The sequence below is a fragment of the Anolis sagrei genome, chromosome 5 (assembly GCF_037176765.1).
Source record: "Anolis sagrei isolate rAnoSag1 chromosome 5, rAnoSag1.mat, whole genome shotgun sequence".
NCBI lineage: Eukaryota > Metazoa > Chordata > Lepidosauria > Squamata > Dactyloidae > Anolis > Anolis sagrei.
This window is the reverse complement of record NC_090025.1, coordinates 75,887,236-75,909,891: the sequence shown is the minus strand read 5'-3', so window position 1 is coordinate 75,909,891 and position 22,656 is coordinate 75,887,236. Positions and strand designations below refer to the sequence as shown.

The following is a 22,656-nucleotide window of genomic DNA, read 5'->3' as shown; positions in this document are numbered from 1 at the left end:
CATCTGTTGGAATGTTGTTCGAGCTGCAAAGAGAATGTGTGAATATGCATAAGTTCCCTCTGGAAGCTATTGATATTTTGGAGATACTCTCTGAGCAAAAGGCTACTGTTTGGATTTGCATTAACTGGGCAGTCTTAATAATTACATCAGGCTGGGCATGGTTTGAAGCTTAAACAAAGAATTCCTTGTTCAATCACATGCTTCCTCTTGTAAAGTCTTTTTGTTAAGGAAAAATTCACAGCTGTGCGCAATAAGTGGGCAGTGTGGTATGGTTAAAACTGAAGTATTGTGCTAAGTCATTTTTGTTATGAAGCCTTGTTCTTACACTATTTTGGACCATTTGAAAGGAAAGGACCAGGGAATCCAATTACTCTGTTTTAGGAGCTTGCATGAACTTATAGAGTTTATATTTCCTTTATTTAGCCCTTTTATTTCATGGTATTGACATTTTATAAAATCAGCTCACATGGGTTTGCTTCTCCATATATCCATTGCCTCCTTGTCAGCATGTTTTATCCCATACTGTGGAATATTTCTATAAATATTCCAAGAATTACCACCTACGAGATGTCTTGTGACTGTATTCTGTTTTCTCATTGTCATTTTTTTCCCCAAAATATGAAAAAAGGAATGTCAAAAACCTTGAATATTCAGTTCATAATTTCTTGAAATATTTTTAGTTATATTATATTTCAGGAATTCCCAATAAAAGAGTCCATAGTGTGTCGCTCATTTCTGTGAAACATTGAGCCCAACCATTCTCTTTTCACTGTATCAGAATGTCTTGAGCATCTTAAAGAGCTGGTGTATTGTATCCTTTTTATAATTTTCTTCCATTGAGTGATTTTAATTGTATTTCAGTATATAATTCTTACAGTAGACTCACTAGAATTCAGAGATCCACAAATAAGACCTAATTTCTAAAGAGATTTAGAATTTTTAAAGTGTGGTGTTTCTAAATATATTCTGATACCTAGGGTTTGTTTTTAATACTAAAACTGAACTGAGTTCATTATTTTCTTCCCACAAGAGCCAATTCCTAATTACCACATCTTTTCATAATTTCAGCTGCCTAATTTAGTGGAATAATTTTGTTGACACCTTTGTTAAATAGTTGTAAGTTGTAAATTAATGTTCTCCAAACAACTGAGATCTACCAGTAGACTCTAGTCTACCTTCTGCCGTCTCCTAACGTGCAGCCATTGTATAGCCATTTTTTAATTCAGAGTTGATTGTCACTTCCAGTTAAGGCAGTGGTTCTCAACCTGTGGATCCCCAGGTGTTTCACCATACAACTCCCAAACTGTTAGGATTTCTGGGAGTTGAAGGCCAAAACACATGGGGACCCACAGGTTGGGAACCACTGAGTTAAGGTGCATATTAAAGAATTACTATATTATACTTTAAACTGTCTTGGCATTACTTTATCATACGAAGAAATGTAAAAAGTGTCAGTTCATTAATATTTGTTTCTTCCAGTCAAATCATATCTTATCTGATAGTTTATAAGACTGAAATACTTCAGTCAGAAGAAGTGTTCAAAGAAATAGATTTGGTTCAATCGTCTCACATAAGATCTTAATAAATGGTAGAACATTAAGTTTTTATAGGTCTGGGTCAAGGGAATACACTATTTAATTTCCATTGAAAACACCACTCAAGATTTTCTGGCATGATACACTGAGTTGTAGTTTTAAGCTATGTTAGAAACAAATGATTGAAAATGAGCACTGAGCTTACCTGCGATAAGGGTTGTTATACAAATCAACCAGGTCCAGATATAGATCTATGCAGTAATTAGCTTATCTAAATGGGGCAGAGGAGCACATGTTCGCCATGGTTTATTATGAAAGCATAATGTAGAACAATCAGGAGTGAAACCAGGCAACCTGTTGGAACGATGAAGCCAGAAAAAGCACAACAAAACTATTTAATTTGAGGATAAAAACATTTTTGTACAATAAATTGCTAATCAGTTTAAGTCAAATGTTGTAATCGAGTAATACATTAAGCACCTTTTTTCTCAGAAGATATTGCTTCTCTCCAAAGATAGGTGTGCATCAGCACATCTTGTATCCTGTGTAAATCTGCAGTATTTTGCACATGCCCCTAGCTGTTTTTGAATTATAAATATTTTGTTCCTCTGCTGTTGAAGCTGACTGTTCTGCTTTCGTTTTCCAGTTCCTTCTCCCAGTAAATTCCGATCCCCAGCAGCACCATCTCCGCTGGCTCTAAGGCAGCCTGTTAAAGCCTTTAGTAACCATGGACCTAGCTCTGCTGTTCCAGAAGCCAGCCAGCTTCCACACAGCAACTCTTCACCGGTGCAGTTAGCAGCTCCCAATTCAGCCTCTCCAAGCCCAGCCAGCAACGTCAACAGTGCTACGCTTACAAGGCCTGCAGGGACAACAGGGATGAGGAGTGGCTTGCCAAGACCTAGTGCCCCCTCCGCTGGGAGCATACCAGTGCCTCGCAGCAAACTTGCACAGCCTGTTCGTAGGTGAGTCTGTGGCTTTGATTTAAAGCTTTCCTATTGCAGAAGTGTTCCTTTACAGGAAAGAACGGCTTGCGTACCATGAGCATTAGCATGGTATTCTTTTCTATTTGCAAACTCAAGGGTAGAGTGAATACTGGTATAATTGGGGAAACCTGGAGGTTTAAGAGTACGAATTTATATTGAGCAAATCATATCAGGTGGATTTTACTGTGAATTATTGTTTATGTTAATTCTAAAGCAAGTGTAGTTTAGTATTCCTGTTGATACATTTTGGGTATTCCTTCCCTGAAGTGCTTGGGATTGGCAGTGTTCCTTATTTTGGATTTTTTTTACAACTTGAATATGCATAATGAGTTATCTTGCAGATGGGAGTCTAAACATGAAACTCACTGATGACCTTACACACATAACTAGAAGATAATTTTATACAAAATATGTTTAATAATGTTTTGTGTGGACCATCAGAGAACAAAGTGTCACGATCTCAGCAATTATTGACAATTTTGGAATTTAGATTATTTGGGATTTTGGAATTCCAGATAAGGAATACTCAACCTGTAGTTGGGGGATTGGCTGATGTCAGTCATATAATTCACAGTAGTTCTACACTAATTAAGGTGTTTAAATAAAATCCCATTGGTGCATTTATTACTATGTATGTATATTGGTCATCTATCAAGGCAGTGGTCTTCCAAAGACAGCTTGCAACATAAAATACTATGACATGGCAGGTCAGAGGTCAAATTTAGTTTATATTCTCAGTCAGAAATCCCCAAATGTCTCAGGCTATAAAAAGGCCTGTCAACGTAAATTGACTTTCTGGAATCCTTGTTCTACTCCATCTGTGTATTAGTTAGAAGTTTGCAATTACAACTGTGAGGCTTTATTTGTGCAAATATGTTAGCAACTGATGAACTTGATATGTTCTGCAAATCTGGCAAATCTTTCAGTCTGAAATTGAGATAGAGGTCTATGTTTCATTGATTTGTATGCAGATGGGGTTCACTTCTTGAAACATAATAAATAAATCCTATTGGTGCATTATTAACATCAAAGTTGGGAACAAAAGAAAAAATCCTGGTATTATTTTATTTTCCCAGCCCCTCTATGCTACAGGTGCAGATAAACACAGGAATTACATATTCTGCAGTGTTTTGTTTCATGGCCCTGTTTCTTCCCTGTTTATAATATTGAGGCCCCCTGAATTAGTCCTTATGGAGCTGAAACATCACTACAGCTCCATGTGTCCATATATGAAGGTGGCATAAAATAGTTATATTACTCCAAGTAGTGCATAGCTTGCCTTGTGTTTACACAATAAACTGATTGGGGAGAGTGGGAGAAGAAAACTTAGGTGGGAGAGGAAATGGAATGAATATACAGGGTGAAGCAGCATAACTTCCTTTTTAAAAATGCGCACCATTCAGTCTGTTGAAGACGTAGCAGAGCGCTAGTGGTCTCATTCAAGAGGCGGGAGTATAAAGTTTTGACCTGACACAGTTCAGTCGCCATCATGCATTGGAACAGTGAGGAGTGTGCTTTTGCCGTTGAGGCCTACTGAGATTTGGAGTGACCGGCCCACTCTCCAGATTTGGCCCCTTGTGATTTTTTTCTATGGGGTTTTTTGAAATCCCATGTTTATGTGAACCGTCCAAGGATCCTACAAGATTTGAAGACCAACATTCAGGAAGAAATTGCCAACACAACGCCTGTTGTGCTGGCAAGAGTCATGACAAACGCCAGAAATCGGTTTACTCAGTGTATGGAGAATGGAGAGTGGGGGACATCACCTACCTAATTTGATCTTCAAAACTACGTAAAACAAAACTTTAGGTATGCGCCTACATTATAAAAAAAATTCTGATTCATACAATGGGTTTTATTAAGTTTTGGAAAAAGGAAGCTATGCTGCTTCACCCTGTACTTTAAGGAGAGCATCAATGACTGACTAGAATAGCAAAAAGAAGCAGTACACAATGCTGCCTTTTGTCGCTTCTACGTGGGCGGGCTTTTTTTTTTGTTTAAGACACGTCCTGATAGCCCAGTGTAATAAATTGCCTCAGACTCCCTGTTAAAAATTATCTAAATTTAAAATTTGCTTGAACTAAAGACAAGAAAGCTGCTCCCTGTTTTACATACACTTTTCTTCACTGTGGAGGGGTGGGCTGTTGATGGGAAAATGGACCAAATAACCCTATAATAATCGTTTATTTATATAGCACCATCAATGCGCATTGCACAATTAACAATTAAACAAAAAGTTCAATGTAGATTGCAGTCACTCTGAATAAATGCAGTTACTTCATTGGCTTCATAGTTTTGGATTTTCATTTGAGTGACAGATGTGACAAATACCAAGTTATTTTTTGGATCACACCATTCAGGGAAGTTATTAATATGCCTCAATTGCTCTAACAATACAGTAGAACTACATAACAACAGACTATTGTCAATATCTTATACCTGAGACCATGAGTGGCATCGTCATGTCAGATGAAATGTATAAATGCCATAAGTAGCTAGCTACCAAGAGTTTATCTCCCTCCCCCAATTATACAAATAGGAATCTAATAAGTGTTTTGGCTTGGACTGAAGTGTACAGATGTCCTGGATATTGTGGGATAGAAGAGAGCAGACAGAGATTTGGAGCAGCAGTGCACAAATAGCTTTCCGGGATGGTTGCCTCATCAGAGCAAGAGATTTATCAGATGACGAAGTTGCCAGGGAAAATGCTTTGTCACCATGTCACCTCTGAGATATTTACATTTGACCATGCCTATATGCGTACAGGGAAAAGTCTGTGTGGGAGTTTACTCTGCATAATGGCTCACCAAAGGGCAACACTATCTGTAATGTTGTTCCAAGGCAACCTCTCCTTACCATGAGAGAATGATTCCAAGTCTAAAATAATGTAATGCTATGCAACAACAACAAAGCACTTTCACACGAAGGTTTATTTGTAGGATTTATGGATGGGAATCCTTAATGTGGACTTTGTATCCAAAATAATATCCACTCCCTTTGCCCCTCTAGGCCATAGTCAATATTTAATGTTACCTGATATCTGTTGATCATCTATGAAAAAGACACATCATTTTTTCAAGACTACCAAAAAAATGTACAATTTTTGTAGATGTGACATTACTTTTAGTGAAGTTACTAACATGATAATTAAAGTGAGAAATATCTCAAAGATAATCTGCCCCAATGATCATTTTAAAATGCTTCTGCCTCTTAGGGCACAAATTGCTTCTAGGAACATCTAGTGTCTGGCACAGTATTGGCTATCTGTCATTAAACCTCTAACCTTTCCTACCTTTTTGGGTGTCTCTGTCAGCATGATGGATAGGTCACAGGGAGAAGATTGAATTAAAGTTTTCTTTTCTATTTGGTTGACTGCAAGTGACTTTGGAGTAAAAAGCATTGCGTTATCGTGATTAATTCTTAATAGATTAAAGGTCCAGCAAAGTGATTTTTTTTAAAAAAACTTCATCATTTCAGTGAAGTACAATTCACCAGAAGCAAAGCCCATGATTTTATGCAGTTCTTGTTCATTTAGCTTGCATAGCACAGATGAGCCAGCAGCATGTGTCTTTTGTGGGAAAGTGCATTACATTGTTACGATTGATTTTTAGAGATTTTAGAGAAGAGCGGAGGCATTACTTTCAGAATCAATGAGTGAATGGATGAGTGAATGAATGAAAGAATGAATGAATGGAGGTGGGGAGTGTCAAGAAGACCAAGTGATATTGATAGAAACTATCATCTACATAAGACCAAGGGCCCTTCCACACAGCCATATAACCCATAATATCAAGGCAGAAAATCCCACAACATCTGTTGTTGTAGTTCAGCGTGATGGTAACGTTGCTACTACTGGTAGGAGGGAGAAAAGGGCTGCGCAGGTGTCTGAAGAGGATGAGGAGCGAAATCGGATTAGAGAGATAATCATGGCCCCGAGTGATTCTGAAACCTTTGAGGGCATCTCCGACTGTGAAATGGGGGATGGGGAGGAAAGCAGGGGAGTCAAGCGGGCTACTCGCGAACAAGAGTCTGACGAGGAAACTCAAAGGAAGCGTATCCGTGATATACTTAACGCTCCTATAGAGGATGAGGATTTCATGGGCTTTGAAGGGAGTGATGGGACTGGGAGTGACATGGGGGAGGAGGATGGGCTTGATTGGACCCGTGTACAGGAGATTAGGGATATCTGTAACCAACCCACCTCCAGCAATGACTTTGAGGGGTTTACAGAAGAATGGCAACTGGGGAGCACTTGGCAAGATCTAAGTCTTGACAGACGCTGGCAGAGGTGGAGGGATGGGCGCTCGGGTTCAGCTGCAGGGAATGGGGCAGCTGAGAGGGATGATGAAAGGCTGGGGAGCACCTCATCTTCTAATGAGGAACTTTAGGATAAAAGTGGGTTTTGTTTGTATGGATCTTTGCAGAAGGCAAAGTGTCTCTTTTGGGGTGTGAATCTTTGTTCCTGCCACAATTCTTGAGCTTGGGTCCTTGGACTACAGATTCTGTGGTCCTGTGTTTTTCCCTTGTGAATCCTTGATCGACAACTTCTACTCTACTGCTTTTGACCTCGGACTGTTTTGGACATCGCTTTTGCTTCCTGGACTAATTCATCGTGTTTACATCGTGCTTTGACTTTGGAATGTTTTTGGACTCTGCTTTTGCCGTTACCCAACGTGTTTTTGAACTATTATTGGACTTTGTGCGTTTCTAGCAGTTTGCTACATGTTTTTGTTATACCGGGTTATATAGCAGGATAATCCAGATTATACTTAAGTTGCGTTTTTTACCTTGCTTTTGCTATAGACTCTTAGTTCTTACTTGAGACACTGAAGTAAGTGTCTCCAAGTCTTTTTTGTAACCAATAAACTTGTGTTTGGACCTTTCTCAACGTGTTTGGCTTCTTTAAGGCTTCTGGGTCTTGACTTCTGCTTTGAACTGGGTCATCTTAAGTTCACACTGCCATATATTCCAGTTCAAAGCAGAAAATGTGGGATTTTATTCAACCGTGTGGAAGGGGCCCAAGACCCACTCTTAATTAAGCTGTTTTCAACAAATGTATCTAAAATGTTTAAATGACTTAAATGTTGCTATTGTTTATTAATGACTTAAACACCTTAATCCAGTTTTAATCCTGCTTAAAAATAAAGCTGCTTGACTCCCATTGATTTTAATAGTTTTTTTTAACAAGGGCTAAATCTGGATGTTATGCAAATTGAATGGTGATAATGTTTTTCTGTAGTTGGGTTATAATAGGGGCTAATGTATTCAATGCAATTATTGTGATTTTAAAGGTACACTCATACCTATATATTCAGTTGTGTTTGAAGACTTCCATGTCGCTATGTTTCATTTCAGATCATTGCCAGCTCCCAAAACCTATAGCAATGTGAAAGATGAGAGTTGGAAGGACGGTTGCTACTAAGCTGCAGAGCTGGACTACTCAGCAGGTACTCCTTCACCAGGCTAAATGACAGATCAATATGCAGACTGATCAGCTAAGACTTTGGGGGGTTGATAATCCCCAAAACCTCTCTGTCCTTAATTAGCACAAACTGGCAGAGATTATAAAACAGCACTTTAATGACATTAACATCAGATACTTGGTGATCACTCAAATCACTTTTACATGAATCACTTTTCACCTCTGGAGCTTTTCCCCCTGCTTCCTAAATTGTTATAAATATTATTAGAACTGCTCATATGGATACAGTAGCCAACATCTGGGCAAACACCTTTAAAATGCCAAAGAAATATCCATTTTGAAAAAGCAGCATGTCAGATAGTAAGCAGTTTTTTCTAAAATGTCATGCACAATACTTGATTCATTTTAAAGAAAAATGAACAATTTTGAGATATAATCGGTAAAGGTTAACATGTTAATCAAAGCAAACATGGGATTGAAGAGTACTAGCGTACTTTTTGAGATTATTTAAAACAATTGTGGAAGATTTAAATGGAGGAGCTGTTGAGATAAAACAGAACAGCTGTTTCTGGAGTCTCACAAAAAAGTGGCAGGGAGGCCACACCATCATTATTTTTCAAACCGTCTTGATTTAGTAGACATCCCAAATTTGAACGGGATAAACCTCATCTTTTTTATGTTGATGTAAACATATCTGATTTTATGTTATGCTATTTTGATTGCCAAAAGGGCTCAGTATCAGTTGTACAATCTTTCTAAAAACCTAGCAGTTCCTGGCTCAGGAAGAGATGGCCTTTGCTGTCACCGCCACATTTTTAACACAATACACTTTTTTGAGATGTCCTTTTTTAGAGCACATTTCCTTCAAAAGGAAGGCGGTTGCCTCCGTTCAGAAATTACACCTCAGTGCTTATCGCCTGGAGCTCTAGCGAACACACCTCTAGACAACACGAAGCCAACTATGCACTTGCAACCTAGAGATTTAAGGAAATGAGTTGTACTGTTGATACCAAATGATATATTCATGTGGGTAATGTTTCATGGTATGATGGAGTCTTTCTTCTGTTTTCCAAAAAAACAAACCAACAATTAACTTCATAATAATTTGTTTTTACTTGTAAATACTTCTGCTGAAGTTATTGCCCATGTCAATGTTTTAACGATGTAACTTTGCCTTACACCTGTATTTTTACATTGTTGGTAAAAGTTTTCTTTTTAAGAAACCTGCCACATACGTTTACAAGGTATTTAGTTCCTCTAGTGGCTGTATACTAACCAATACTTAATGATGTTTTTGCCTTTGTCGGCAGGCTTATCCTACCTAGCAGGGGAAAAAAACCTGCTACTATTATAGCCCCAAGCCCTCTCCTACTTCTTTAGTTGTTTTTGTATTGCATTGGAAGACTGAAAAATACGTTGTGTGAAGGTAACAGAAAGGGAGGCCCCTCCATCGCTAGAGAATAATATGCCTTTTTGTTATATGGGAGGAGTGGGCAGTCTCTCATTTATGGCATTTAGCTGTGAGTATGTAGCACTTGCAAATTACACAATGAAACAAAAAGCTAGTCAGGATAGGACCGCAGAATCCCACATGCCCTGTGTGGGAGTACAGGGTAGGTTGCCTTTTAACTTCATTTGTGCCTGCCTCTTAAAATGTGCTTTGGAAGCGACTAGGTTTTAGAACGTCACTCCTCAAATTCTTAGCTACTCTTCGTAGATTAGTGAATTAAAAGCCATGCAATCTTTACTTGAATTGGAAAAGTGAACAAGAAAAGAGAAGAACCAGATGTTGTCTGCAGGTTACCACCTATAGGTAACCTTTTCCTGATTAAAGCAGGGCCTTTCCTATATCCACGTATAACCCAACTGTGATCATCTCTAGGATGCCAGTTTATAATGACACAATTCATTATTTGCCATCATACACATGCAGTATCTTTGATTCAGCATAAGCAGATTTTAGAAGTAGACATAAATCCACTTCGTAGTGGAATAATTTTTCGCTGTATGAATCACAAGTTCAGTATGAGAAGCAGTGTCCCTTCTGATTGTCCCTACATACCATTTCCCCAGTTCTCACGTCCAGTTAGATCAAAATATATCTGGCGTGTCTTCCAAAATTAACCTATAGCAAAACAAAGGTCAGGATTGACAGCCGCGTTTTCTAGAGCACAAACCATGAGGTTCCCCAACATTTTGACATGAATCTACCTGCCTCGCTTTCAAAGCTTAGCTCTTAACAAAGTTAGTCTTCAAGGCATTCTAATTTGTGCTTTTATTGGGAAAATACTTCACTTGGTTTTATTTCATTCAGAAATACAGCTGTTGCCTTTTTAACCAAATGCATTACCATATTTTGTAAAGTACTACTGTTTTTATAAAGCTGAGCTATTTAATCATTTTGAAGACGTATTAAGTTGTGGAAACATCCTGCTGCTACATCAAAATAAACATCCAGCGAATATGGATTCCTCAAAGAAGAAAAACTGCCAGTTTACTAGGGGAGACTCTGTGCATTACCAGTTTGATTACAAGGACATCCTAGGACTTTCTGTGTTTAGAGGTTTCGATATATTGGGAAAAAAGTGTGGAAACAAATTTGATAAACTAGTGCCTATGATTTACTTAATTTATGTTTGATACTAGTTGTAAGGGTTTTATGAATGTGGATTATTTTTCGTGCCAACAGCTCAGAATTGTTGTATGTATGTAGGCAGAAGAGAAAGGAGTTCTGCTTCCAAAGTTATTTAATTTTTCCTCAGTGTTTGAATGTTTTTGTAAGTGTTAATAAAAAAGTGTAAAAACAGCAAAGATATAAATATTCTTACTGCAACATTCTTTGACTCCTTTTTTAAAAAATAAAATTAAATATTATGTAAAAATGAATATTTGAAGTTTCTTGGGGTAAATCCAAATTGTTTTGGTCACTTCTGTTCTTTCAAAGCGGACTTAGGGAGTATGAGTACATTTTTTAAAATGTGGTTCTGCTTTAGACATATGGAAATGGATTATCTAATTTGAAAAAGAGATACATGACTGAGAAGATGCTTACTTAATTCAGCACTAATACCAGAGATGACCCCAGCTGTGGATAGTTAATGCAAGAGATAAACTGTGGAAACTGGGAGTGTTGATCACCCATATTGCCCTTTTAACATACAGTAGAGTCTTACTTATCCAACATAAACAGACTGGCAGAATGTTGGATAAGCAAAAATGATGGATAATAAGGAGGGATTAAGGAAAAGTCTATTCAACGTCAAATTACATTATGATTACATTATGATTTTACAAATTAAGCACCAAAATATCATGTTTTACAACAAATAGACAGAAAAAGCAGTTCAATACACAGTAACATTATTAGTAATTACTGTATTTATAAATTTCGCATCAAAACAGACAAGGGTTCTTTCTTTTCTCCCACCCTGAACAGCGTTGGATAATACAGACCATTGGATAAGCAGAGGTTGGATAAGCGAGACTACTGTATATTTAAATATATAGGCTTGTTGCTATTGCAACTAAATCCCAGTATCTCTTCCCATAGATCAGGCATGGGCAAGCTTTCTAACTTGGGGACCACATGACAAGACAGAACAGAGTGGGAGTGAAGTGGAGCCTGGAGAGAGTTCTCCCCAAGTCCCTCCTCCCTACCAGGAGGACTGGCTGTCCAAGGGCAAGTTCCCCTTCAGAAAGAAGAAAAACAGGAAGGGAAGGGAAGCCTACGGGGCATGTCAAATCCTCTCTTGGCACGTGGCTGCCCAGGGGTCTCCTTCTCTTCCCTCTTGCTCTTTCTTCAGGCAGCAACACGGTCTGCCACCTGAAGGCCCATTCTTTGGGGTCAGTTCACCTTCCCAGAGGGGAAAATTTCCCTTGAGGAAGGCAGTAGTGGAAGAGGAAGAGGAGACGGAGGAGGAGCCACCCTCCTTGTGACCCCGGGGAGGAGGGGGGGGACAGAGGATGGGAAGAAGAGAAGTGCAAGGAGAAGGCCAGGAAGAGACTATGCCCAGGGCCTGGTGCTGAAGCGGTGTGACTGCCCTGGCCCTTCACTCAGCATGAGGATGTGGCAGGCCGTTGTGCCCTCTTGCTGGTAGGATGGTGAGAGGAAGGAGGGCCTGAGAAAAGAGTCCAAGGAACCGATTCCTGTGACTGGGTTTGCCCATACCTGCCATAAGATACAGTTGTAGGAAGGCCCAGTCCAAGGCAAGGTGGGGGTACTGCTTCATTTAAAAATATTACCGCCTTCACATCTACTTTCATGCTCTGTGACAAGCAGCATCGGATATTTGCAGTACTGAATGCATGAGCAACTCTTGTTATAAATATTTTCTGTTCCAGTTTTATAGTTTTGATTTTGGCCAATGCTATGTTGAGCTCAGAGAAAGAAACTGTCATCCCTCTTTCCAGATGGATGACAGTTCTTGGCCTGTTGCAAAGACCTCTGTCCAGAAATGAATTTCTGCTGTTTTATAGAAACAAAAGGGGGAGAAATAGCACAGTGGCACCTTTAAAACTAGAAGATTCATTTTAGTGCCAACTTGTATGAGTTATATTTTATTTCCTTGGACACATCAACAAAATAGATGGTAATCAGTATAACTCATATTAAATCAGTTCAACTTACAAGTGACAAAAGACTGCTCTCTCTCCTTCTCTGTTTTTTACTAAAACACATCTATATCTTAAAATGGGTTTTAAATGGTTGCATAATATGGAGCAACCATATTATATTCACTTTGATGGCCAAAAGCGAGGAGGAGCTGAGGAGCCTTCTAACCAAGATGAAAGAAGAAAGTGCAAAAGCTGGGTTGCAGTTAAACATAAAAAAAACCCAAGATTATGGCAACAAGACTGATTGATAACTGGTAAATAGAGGGAGAAACGTGGAGGCGGTGACAGATTTTGTATTTCTACGTGCAAAGATTACTGCAGACGCAGACTGCAGCCAGGAAATCAGAAGACGTTTACTTTTTGGGAGGAGAGCAATGACTAATCTCGATAAAATAGTGAAGAGTAGAGACATCACACTGGCAACAAAGATCCACATAGTCAAAGCAATGGTATTCCCCATAGTAACCTATGGATGTGAGAGATGGACCATAAGGAAAACTGAGCGAAGGAAGATAGACGCTTTGGAACTGTGATGCTGAGGAAAATTCTGAGAGTGCCTTGGACCGCAAGAAGGTCCAACCAGTCCATACTTCAGGAAATAAAGCCCAACTGCTCATTGGAGGGAAGGATAGTAGAGGCAAAGATGAAGTACTTTGGCCACATCATGAGAAGACAGGAAAGCTTGGAGAAGACAATGATGCTGAGGAAAATGGAAGAGGGGCCGACCAAGGGTAAGAGGGATGGATGGTATCCTTGAAGTGATTGACTTGACTCTGAAGGAATTGGGGGTGGAGACAGCTGACAGGGACCTCTGGCGTGGGCTGGTCCATGCGGTCACAAAGAGTCGGAGGTGACTGAACGAATAAACAACAAGCTTCATTGGGAGAATTCCTAGTTCTGCTTGTAAAAAAAAGCATTACATCTTTTTCTCCTTTGTCAATTTATGTAGGGGTTTTTAGTGGTGTGAACACATAGGATGGTTATACATGAAGATAACATCATTTGAGGGGGGGATCCAGAAACAAGACAAGGCTCTTACACAATAAAAGCATTGTCTCTTTAGTCTTGAGTAGCCAACATTTTGTGTAATAGCCAGGTAGTGAGCACACTTTTAAAAAAAGTATTTCTGTACAAGCACACTACTCCTTCTCCCTGTCCTGTTGCCTTCATTTGTATAATAAACCACCCCAGTCTAAATCCAGCAGGGCCCTTCAAGTATAATGTGTAACAAAGACAGACAATAGAAGTTTCGGAGTTTCCACGTTACCACTAGATTGAGAAGAGGTTGCCTTTTATGTGGATTTGTCAGAATGGTGAATGGGAATCCCAATCTGTATTTTACAGGAGACTTGGCTCTTGAGTGACATCTGGTGTTGGTTGCCTTCTTTGTTGCAACTTCCACATTTTTGAAAAGAAAACAAAATATGAGCAGAATACTTTAGCATTTGCCTCATGTATTCACCTGCAGTGCATTTCTATCTTTTTTCTGCCTAAATAACCGAAAGGCACCAGATCTTTTCTCATTTATAGTGCTTCAATGGGAAAGTGCCAAGAAATACAAAGTACTTTATATTACATTTTAGCAAAACCACCTCTTGAGTATCCTTGCCTAAGAAAAACGTGTGAAATTCATGGGGCTGTGATAATTTGACAGTGACTTGAAGACATACATACATACAAAGAAACAAGGTTGCTCACTTTAAGATATTTTTCTAATATTGTTCTCACATGGAAACAATTTTAAGCAAAAAGGTTTTCTATCTCTAGGAAATAATGTGATTTTTTTGTGTGTCAGGAATGACTTGAGAAACTGCAAGTTGCTTCTGGTATAAGAGAATTGGGCATCTGCAAGGATGTTGTCCAGGGAACGCCCAGATGTTTCACCATCCTGTGGGAGGCTTCTCGTGTCCTCACATGGGAAGCTGGAGCAGACAGAAGGGGCTCACCTGTTCCTCGGATTTGAACCGCCGACCTTTTGGTCAGCAGTCCTGTTGGCACAAGGGTTTAATGCATTGCGCCACCAAGATGGTGTACTCAATGTATTCATGTTTTAACATCTCAGTAACAAATGTGTGAATTTAAAACACAAAGTCATTCAAAGAAAAGGGATTAGATTTAGAATCTAATGAAAATATTAATGTATAAACATTTAAGCTCCCTAAATAAACTCATTTTAATGGTGGTGCAACAACTTTCTAGTTAATTACATTAAAGAGTAAAGTAAACATGTCAGTGCCTCAACATAACAGAGTTGACAAATAGTTTAGAGAAGATTCCTCTTGCATCCAATTTTTGTTGGACACCTATATTACAAGAGATGTACAAATACAATCAAGATAAGAGTACTGGATTTTGTAAGGCAGAGAAACAAGGAGTATTTTGACCCAAATTTGATAGCTTGCCATTATATAAGAATTGTAACTCATTTATGTGTTTTGGTAGGGGTGAGGGATGGACAGTTGCTACATCGATCAGATCTCGGTGTCCTCTTATCTGAACATAATCAAGTAAAATCTCAGAACTGTGAATATAAAACACATGAGGCAATGCTTAAAAAGCATTTTTGTACATTCTCTCTTGTTCAGGAGTGTGAAACTGTGACCAAAATACAGTGTTGCAGTAGATACTTGCAACACTGCTTTCAAACACAAAAAGATACTTTTGGCATTTCTTCTGCCCAGACTTTTTAACACTTGTATAATGACATATACATACCAAATCCCAATGAGCTGTGTGGTTTATACCTATTTTTGTAAAAATTTGTGGTTCCCCCCTCACCCCCATTTTTCAAGTAGCTTTGCTATATTTGCTCCATGATAAAACTGTGTGATGAACACACAATCTGTCTGAAAGACTGCCTATCCTCATCTTCTGTGTCAGGAAATGCTTAATCGTTAAGATGTCAAACAGTACACAGTTGTCGAAGGCTTTCATGGCCGGAATCACTGGGTTGTTGTAGGTTTTTTCGGGCTATATGGCCATGTTCTAGAGGCATTCTCTCCTGACATTTCGCCTGTATCTATGGCAAGCATCCTCACTACCTCTGAGGATGCTTGCCATAGATGCAGGCGAAACGTGAGGAGAGAATGCCTCTAGAACATGGCCATATAGCCCGAAAAAACTACAAAAACCCAGTACAGAGCTGCTTTAAGGTGCTGGTGTTATCCTACAAAGCCCTAAACGGTTCCGGCCCAAAATACCTTGCAGACCGCATCTCGGCCTACGAGCCCACGAGGACCTTGAGATCATCTGGGGAGGCCCTTCTCTCGGTCCCGCCTGCCTCACAGGCACGTCTGGCGGGGACAAGAGAGCGGGCCTTCTCGGTGGTGGCCCCCCGGCTATGGAATTCCCTCCCTGCTGAAGTTAGACAGGCGCCCTCCCTTATGGCCTTTCGTAAGAGCCTGAAAACATGGCTTTTCGAGATGGCCTTCAATTGAGTGCTATGTTATTGGAAATGACGACCGGAATGGACTACGACTATGAGACTGATTATGACCCCATGATATGACGAAGCGGATTTTTAGTATAAGTAGATGTTTGTAGTAATAGAATGTTGGTTACTGTCTTGATTTATTGTAAACTGTCTTTTTCTATGTTGTTGTACACCGCCACGAGTCGCCCTAGGGCTGAGAGTGGAGGTTAATAAGTGCAAGTAATAAATAAATAAATAATAAATAAAGACACAAGAAGTCTTTAGATAAAGGTAAAGGTTTTCCCCAGACATGAAGTCCAGTTGTGTCCAACTCTGGGGTGTGATGCTCATCTCCATTTCTAAGCCAAAGAGCCACCGTTGTCCGTAGACACCTTTACCTTCCCACCGGAGCGGTACCTATTGATCTATTATTATTATTATTATTATTATTATTATTATTATTATTATTAAACTTTATTTATACCCCGCTACCATCTCCACAAGGGACTCAGTGCGGCTTACATGAGGCCGAGCCTACAATACATCAATACAAGCAATAACAACAGCAATAGAAACAATGAAAATAAAACCCATAACAAAAAAGCAATATACAAAGACAATAATACAACACACACTTAAAATCTATGGCTGGGCCAAATGCAATTAAAGTTAAAAATAATGCTAGGCATGAATAAGGTAGGAGAGATGGGGCGTTAGTGGGAGTGTACAACAATCCTAAATCAATCTAAAGTACATTTGGAGGGCACAATGCTGAGAATTCATTATTCTGGGAAGGCACACTGGAACAACCACGTTTTCAGGCTCCTCCTAAAGACTGCCAGAGTTGGGGCATACCTGATGTCCTTGGGAAGTGAATTCCAGAGTCGAGGGGCCACCACTGAGAAGGCCCTCTCCCTCGTCCCTACTAGTTGCGCCTGCGATGGAAGTGGGAGCGCAAGGAGGGCCTCTCCAGATGAATGAAGAGATCTTGTGGGTTCATACACAGAAATGGTAGGCAGGTCCAAAACCGTTCAGGCTTTGTAGGTAAGAACCTGCACCTTGAATTGGGACCGGAAAATGAATGGCAGCCAGTGGAGCTCCTTAAACAGGAGGGTTGACCACTCCCTGCAAGTTAATAATCTGGCCGCCACCCGTTGGACCAACTGAAATTTCCGAGCAGTTTTCAAGGGCAGCCCCTCGTAGAGCGCATTACAGTAGTCCAATCTGGGGGTGACTAAGACATGGACCACCCTGGCCAGATCTGCTCACTTTTGCATGTTTTCAAACTGCTGGGTTGGCAGAAGCTGGGGCTGACAGTGGTAGCTCACATCGCTCCCCAGATTCAAACCTGCAACCTATCGGTCAACAAGCTCAGCAGCTCAGCGCTTTTAACCCACTGCGTCACCGAGGGCTCCCGATAAAAGTCTTATCCACCATTATTCCATCCTCAGTGTTTAATGATGGTCACTGAGCTTGCTATTTTTCAACATCTTTCAGTTTTGTTCCTAGGCATGTGGTGGATGACACCTCCAGTATAGCTTTTTGCTGTTTCTTATTATGTGCTCGTTTTTAACTCCAGCTTATAGCAACCTTATCTGAGAGATATTTTTTTTTTGCAAGATTTATTCCAAAGCAATTTGTAATTGCCTTCCTTTTAGGATGAGAAATTGGAGCTTGTGAAAGATCACCCAGTGGGATTCCATGGCTGAAGGGGGATTAATTTATGAAGTATAGAGAAAATGACCCAGGCGTTTCCTCTTTTATGGTGGGAAAGATCTGACAAGTGTTTGAATTGCCATACTTCCTGTAGAGCATTGAAACGAGTACATGGAAAAACTCTAAAGACAAAGTTCTGTGCATCAAAGATATATATCAGCTTTTGACTGCTCCAAACAACCAGATACATGATCACTCAGTAGTAAGAACTGGTGCAGCTACATCCCCTTCATGTAGAAACACATGCCACCCTCAACATGATTAGTGTACACTTTCTAGCCATGCCCAGGGGCTGCAAGGGGAAAACGTATAAAACTCTGACCAGAGGTGACACTAGAAAGTTATTCTTCCCATGTTTGTCCTTCCAGTTCTGGTTGTTTCCATTGCATACATTCCGAGAGCAGGAAAGAATCATATCAAAACAATATTGAATGTCACCTTCATAAAGTTGTATTATAAAAAGATCAGATATCTATAAATGTGGGATGCCTGTTTGTTTTGATGTTTTTCCATCCTTATGGGAGGCTTTTCTCATGTCCCCGAATGGGTAGCTGGAGCTGACAGAGGGAGCTCATCCATACTCTCCCCAGATTCGAACTTCCGACCTGTTGGTCTTCAGTCCCGCTGGCACAAGGGTTTAACCTATTGTGCTACTAGGGGCTCCTATCTAAAGTCATCAGATTCAAAACCAGAATTTAATGCCTTAGTCAAAGTTACTCACTGGGTGTCTTTGGGCAAATCACTCTCACTCTTGAAGACACCAGCAAATGAGTAAATTCTGCCATGAAAATGCTAGGCTAATACTACCTCAGCCCTGAATAAGGCTAAAATCTTGTTCATATGTATGTGATAGGCATGGTTAGGTTCGATCGGAATCTTTGTAATTTGGAACAAATTCGGAAAGATTTCCTTTTTGAAGCGATTTTGGAGTTTTTAAGGGAACCAGAAGTCCCTTTGCCTTTCTGAAGCTTTTTCTGCCATTTCTCTTACGAATCAGTAAGTGAGTCGGAGCCTCAGTTCAAGCCAGAGAAGCGTTCTAAACCAGTGTGGATGGGTTCCCTTCCTTTCCTTTCCCTCCCGCGTCAGTTTAAACCAGTGTGGATGGATTCTCTCCTTTCCTTTCCCTCCCGCGAGAGAAGCGGTTTTAACCAGTGTGGATGGATCTGCGTCAGTTTAAACCAGTGTGGATGGATTCCCTCCTTTCCTTTCCCTCCCGCGAGAGAAGCAGTTTTAACCAGTGTGGATGGATCTGCGTCAGTTTAAACCAGTGTGGATGGATTCCCTTCCCTTCCTTTCCCTCCCACGTCAGTTTAAACCAGTGTGGATGGATTCTCTCCTTTCCTTTCCCTCCTGCGAGAGAAGCAGTTTTAACCAGTATGGATGGATCCGTGTCAGTTTAAACCAATGTGGATGGATTCTCTTTCTTTCCTTTTCCTCCTGCAAGAGAAACGATTTTAACCAGTGTGGATGGATCTATGTCAGTTTAAACCAGTGTGGATGGATTCCCTTCCTTTCCATTTCCTCCTGCGAGAGAAACGATTTTAACCAGTGTGGATGGATCTGCGTCAGTTTAAACCAATGTGGATGGATTCTCTCCTTTCCTTTTCCTCCTGCGAGAGAAACTATTTTAACCAGTATGGATGGATCCTTGTCAGTTTAAACCAATGTGGATGGATTCCCTTCCTTTCCTTTCCCTCCTGCGAGAGAAACGGTTTTAACCAGTGTGAATGGATCTGCGTCAGTTTAAACCAGTGTGAATTGATTTCCTTCCTTTCTTTTCCCTCCCACTTCAGTTTAAACCAGTGTGGATGGATTCCCTTCCTTTCCTTTTCCTCCTGCGAGAGAAACGATTTAAACCAGTGTGGATGGATCTGCGTCAGTTTAAACCAATGTGGATGGATTCTCTCCTTTCCTTTCCCTCCTGTGAGAGAAGCAGTTTTAACCAGTATGGATGGGTCTGTGTCAGTTTAAACCCGTGTGGATGGATTCTCTTCCTTTCCTTTTCCTCCTGCGAGAGAAACTATTTTAACTAGTGTGGATGGATCTGTGTCAGTTTAAACCAGTGTGGATTGATTTCCTTCCTTTCTTTTCCCTCCCACTTCAGTTTAAACCAGTGTGGATGGATTCCCTTCCTTTCCCTCCCACATCAGTCTTAAATGGGAGAAGCGGTTTTAACCAGAGTGGATGGATTTCTTCCTTTTGCTCCCTCCCCCCTTTCTGCAGTAAAGCAACTACTTTCAAAGTAAAGACCACCTAATGAAACAGGAAATAACACTTTGAAATTATTAACGAAGGATTCGGAAGTCTCGCAACGTTTTGAACTTTTTTTTCCTGTGAAACTTGGAATTTACTTTAGATCCGAACCACCATCCGAAATGAGTTTTGAACCGTTTTTTTTTTTAATCAAACAAGCTTAGTATCTGAGGATAAGACGCTGGGCACAAAGTAAAAATGCACAAGTTGAGGCTGTAAATCTGCAGCATAAACTTGTATTTAGCCTGTGTGGAAACATTTCAGTGGATGTTTTTCAGATTCTAAGACTCACAAATTATTGTATCGTGGAGTATATTCCAGTGTTCTGTTTCATTACTTAACCAGTTTTGTATTTCAGTATTGGATTTTCAAGTAACAGGCAGAATGAAAAGAGTTAATCGCAATTCGGCTGTCTCTGGATGCTTGGGAGGCTCCCTGTGACATCAGCACCATTATACATCCCAACTCGCCTCCGAATGCCCCCAGGGAGGATTGTTGTAATTTATTACTAGCAAGACAGGCACAATTAAGGGCAGAATGATGTATTTCTATGGGAACAAAGGAGCGGGAAAGGTTAGTCATAGCTCTGAGCATTGAGGTCAAGAGGGAGCCGTCTGCAATACTCCGCTGCTCAGAGCCCATATGTCAGGCAGCCACATCTCAGTGAAGAAGAGGCTCTGACTCCACCTTCGGCAGCTTGGCAGAAACAAAATGAAAAAGATCTCCCAAATGTCAAAGAATAAACAGCATTCTTTGGGCCCTCTTTGCACTTTATATCTCAGCAACTTCATCTCAAGATATGGCTACCTACCAATAGAAGCTATATACCAATATTGCTTTGTGCAGCCATGAAAGTGGAACAATTCACACACACAGATTTGACCTGAAACATGGTTTGTGACACAAAGGAAAATCAAGGAAGCCTTCAGACAACATGTTACAAATATTGTAGTAACACATCACAAAGTTGGAAGAGACCTCGTGGGCCATCCAGTCCAACCCCCTGCCAAGAAGCAGGAAAATTGCATTCAAAGCACCCCCGACAGATGGCCATTCAGACTCTGTTTAAAAGCTTCCAAAGAAAGAGCCTCCATCACACTCTGGGACAGAGAGTTCCACTGCTGAACAGCTCTCACAGTCAGGAAGTTCTTCCTAATGTTCACGTGGAATCTCATTTCTTGTAGTTTGAAGCCATTGCTCCACGTCCTAGTCTCCAGGGCAGCAGAAAACAAGTTTGCTCCCTCCTCCGTATGACTTCTCTCACATATTTATGATGGCTATCATGTCTCCTCCTCTTCTGCAGGTTAAACTTGCCCAACTTTTTAAGCTGCTCCTCATAGGGCATTCTCCACACACTTGATCATTTTAGTTGCCTTCCTCTGGACACATTTCAGCTTAGTCAACATCTCCCTTCAATTGTGGTGCCCAGAATTGGACACAGTATTCCAGGTATGGTCTGACCAAGGCGGAATAGAGGGATAGCATAATAATAATAATAATAATAATAATAATAATAATAATAATAATAATTTATTTATATACCGCTCCAGCTCCCCGAGGGGGCTCAGAGCTGTTCCCAGGTAACATCATAAAACATACAGAGTAAAAAAACAACATAACCATAAGATTAACAAAAAAAAATATAAGCATGACTTCCCTTAAACTATACACTATACTCATATTGATGCAAGCCAAAATCCCATTGGCTTTTTTAGCTGCAGCATCACATTGTTGGCTCATGTTTAACTTGTTGTCTACAAGGACTCCAAGATCTTTTTCACATGTACTGTTGTCGAGCCAAAAGTCCCCCAGAAGCTGTTGTGGTGATCAGATGTAAAGGATGATACTCTTCCTCTGCTTATATGCATTTGTATGATTTATCTTCAAGATACATTTTTTGAAAAAGGGAGATTTTAAATAGAAGTTTCAAATAAAGGAAAAAATAAGATAAGGTGCAATGCATTAGATATATAGACATTAATTTAAACTGTCCATATGTAAAAAAAAAAATCCTTAACTTCTGTAATATACATTTATGCATAAGTGTGCAATACCTTCTGATCATTGAACAATGAATGGCAAATATTTGTTTTCCTAAACTGCAGTATAAGTTTTTAGCAACAGCAAAAGAATTCAGGATCCAAAACAATATTGAGCAAACATTTGTGTGTTGTCGAAGGCTTTCATGGCTGGAATCACTGGGTTGTTGTGAGTTTTCCAAGTTGCATGGCCATGTTCCAGAAGCATTCTCTCCTGACGTTTCACCCACATCTATGGCAAGCATCCTTAGAGGTTGTGAGGACTGTAGGATACTAGAAAACAGGAATTCCTGACAAGAAATCACTGGGTTCTTGTAGATTTTTCGGACTGTATGGTCACGTCCCAGAAGCATTCTCTCCTGGCGTCTCGCTTCCATCTATGGCAGGCATCCTCATAGGTTGTGAGGTCTCTTGGAAACTAGGAAAATGGGGTTTATATATCTGTGGAATGTCCAGGGTGGGAGAAAGAACTCTTGTCTGTTTAAGGAAGGTGTGAATGTTGCAATTGGCCACCTTGTATAGCATTTAATGGCCTAGCAGTTTCAAGGTCTGGCTTCTTACTGCCCAGGGGACTTCTTTGTTGGACAATTTCAACAGAAAGAAAGAAATAATGAAAATGAACAAAATCTGGCTAGTAGTATTTAAAAAATTCTAAAATCATAACAGTAAATAAAGAACATCA

General features: G+C 40.0%; 1 protein-coding gene across 3 annotated transcripts in view; it reads left to right on the top strand.

Moving 5' to 3' along the window:
• Nucleotides 1-10,826, top strand: part of SLAIN2 (SLAIN motif family member 2) — a 46,942-nt gene extending 36,116 nt beyond the window's left edge. For all 3 annotated transcript variants that reach the window (XM_060778490.2, XM_060778492.2, XM_060778491.2), the window contains 2 exons: nt 2,182-2,497; nt 7,874-10,826. In XM_060778490.2, the coding sequence (XP_060634473.2) occupies nt 2,182-2,497; nt 7,874-7,940 (383 nt within the window). In that variant the 3' untranslated portion in view covers nt 7,941-10,826. The remainder of the gene's footprint in view (nt 1-2,181; nt 2,498-7,873) is intronic.
• The last annotated feature ends 11,830 nt before the right edge of the window (nt 10,827-22,656 follow it).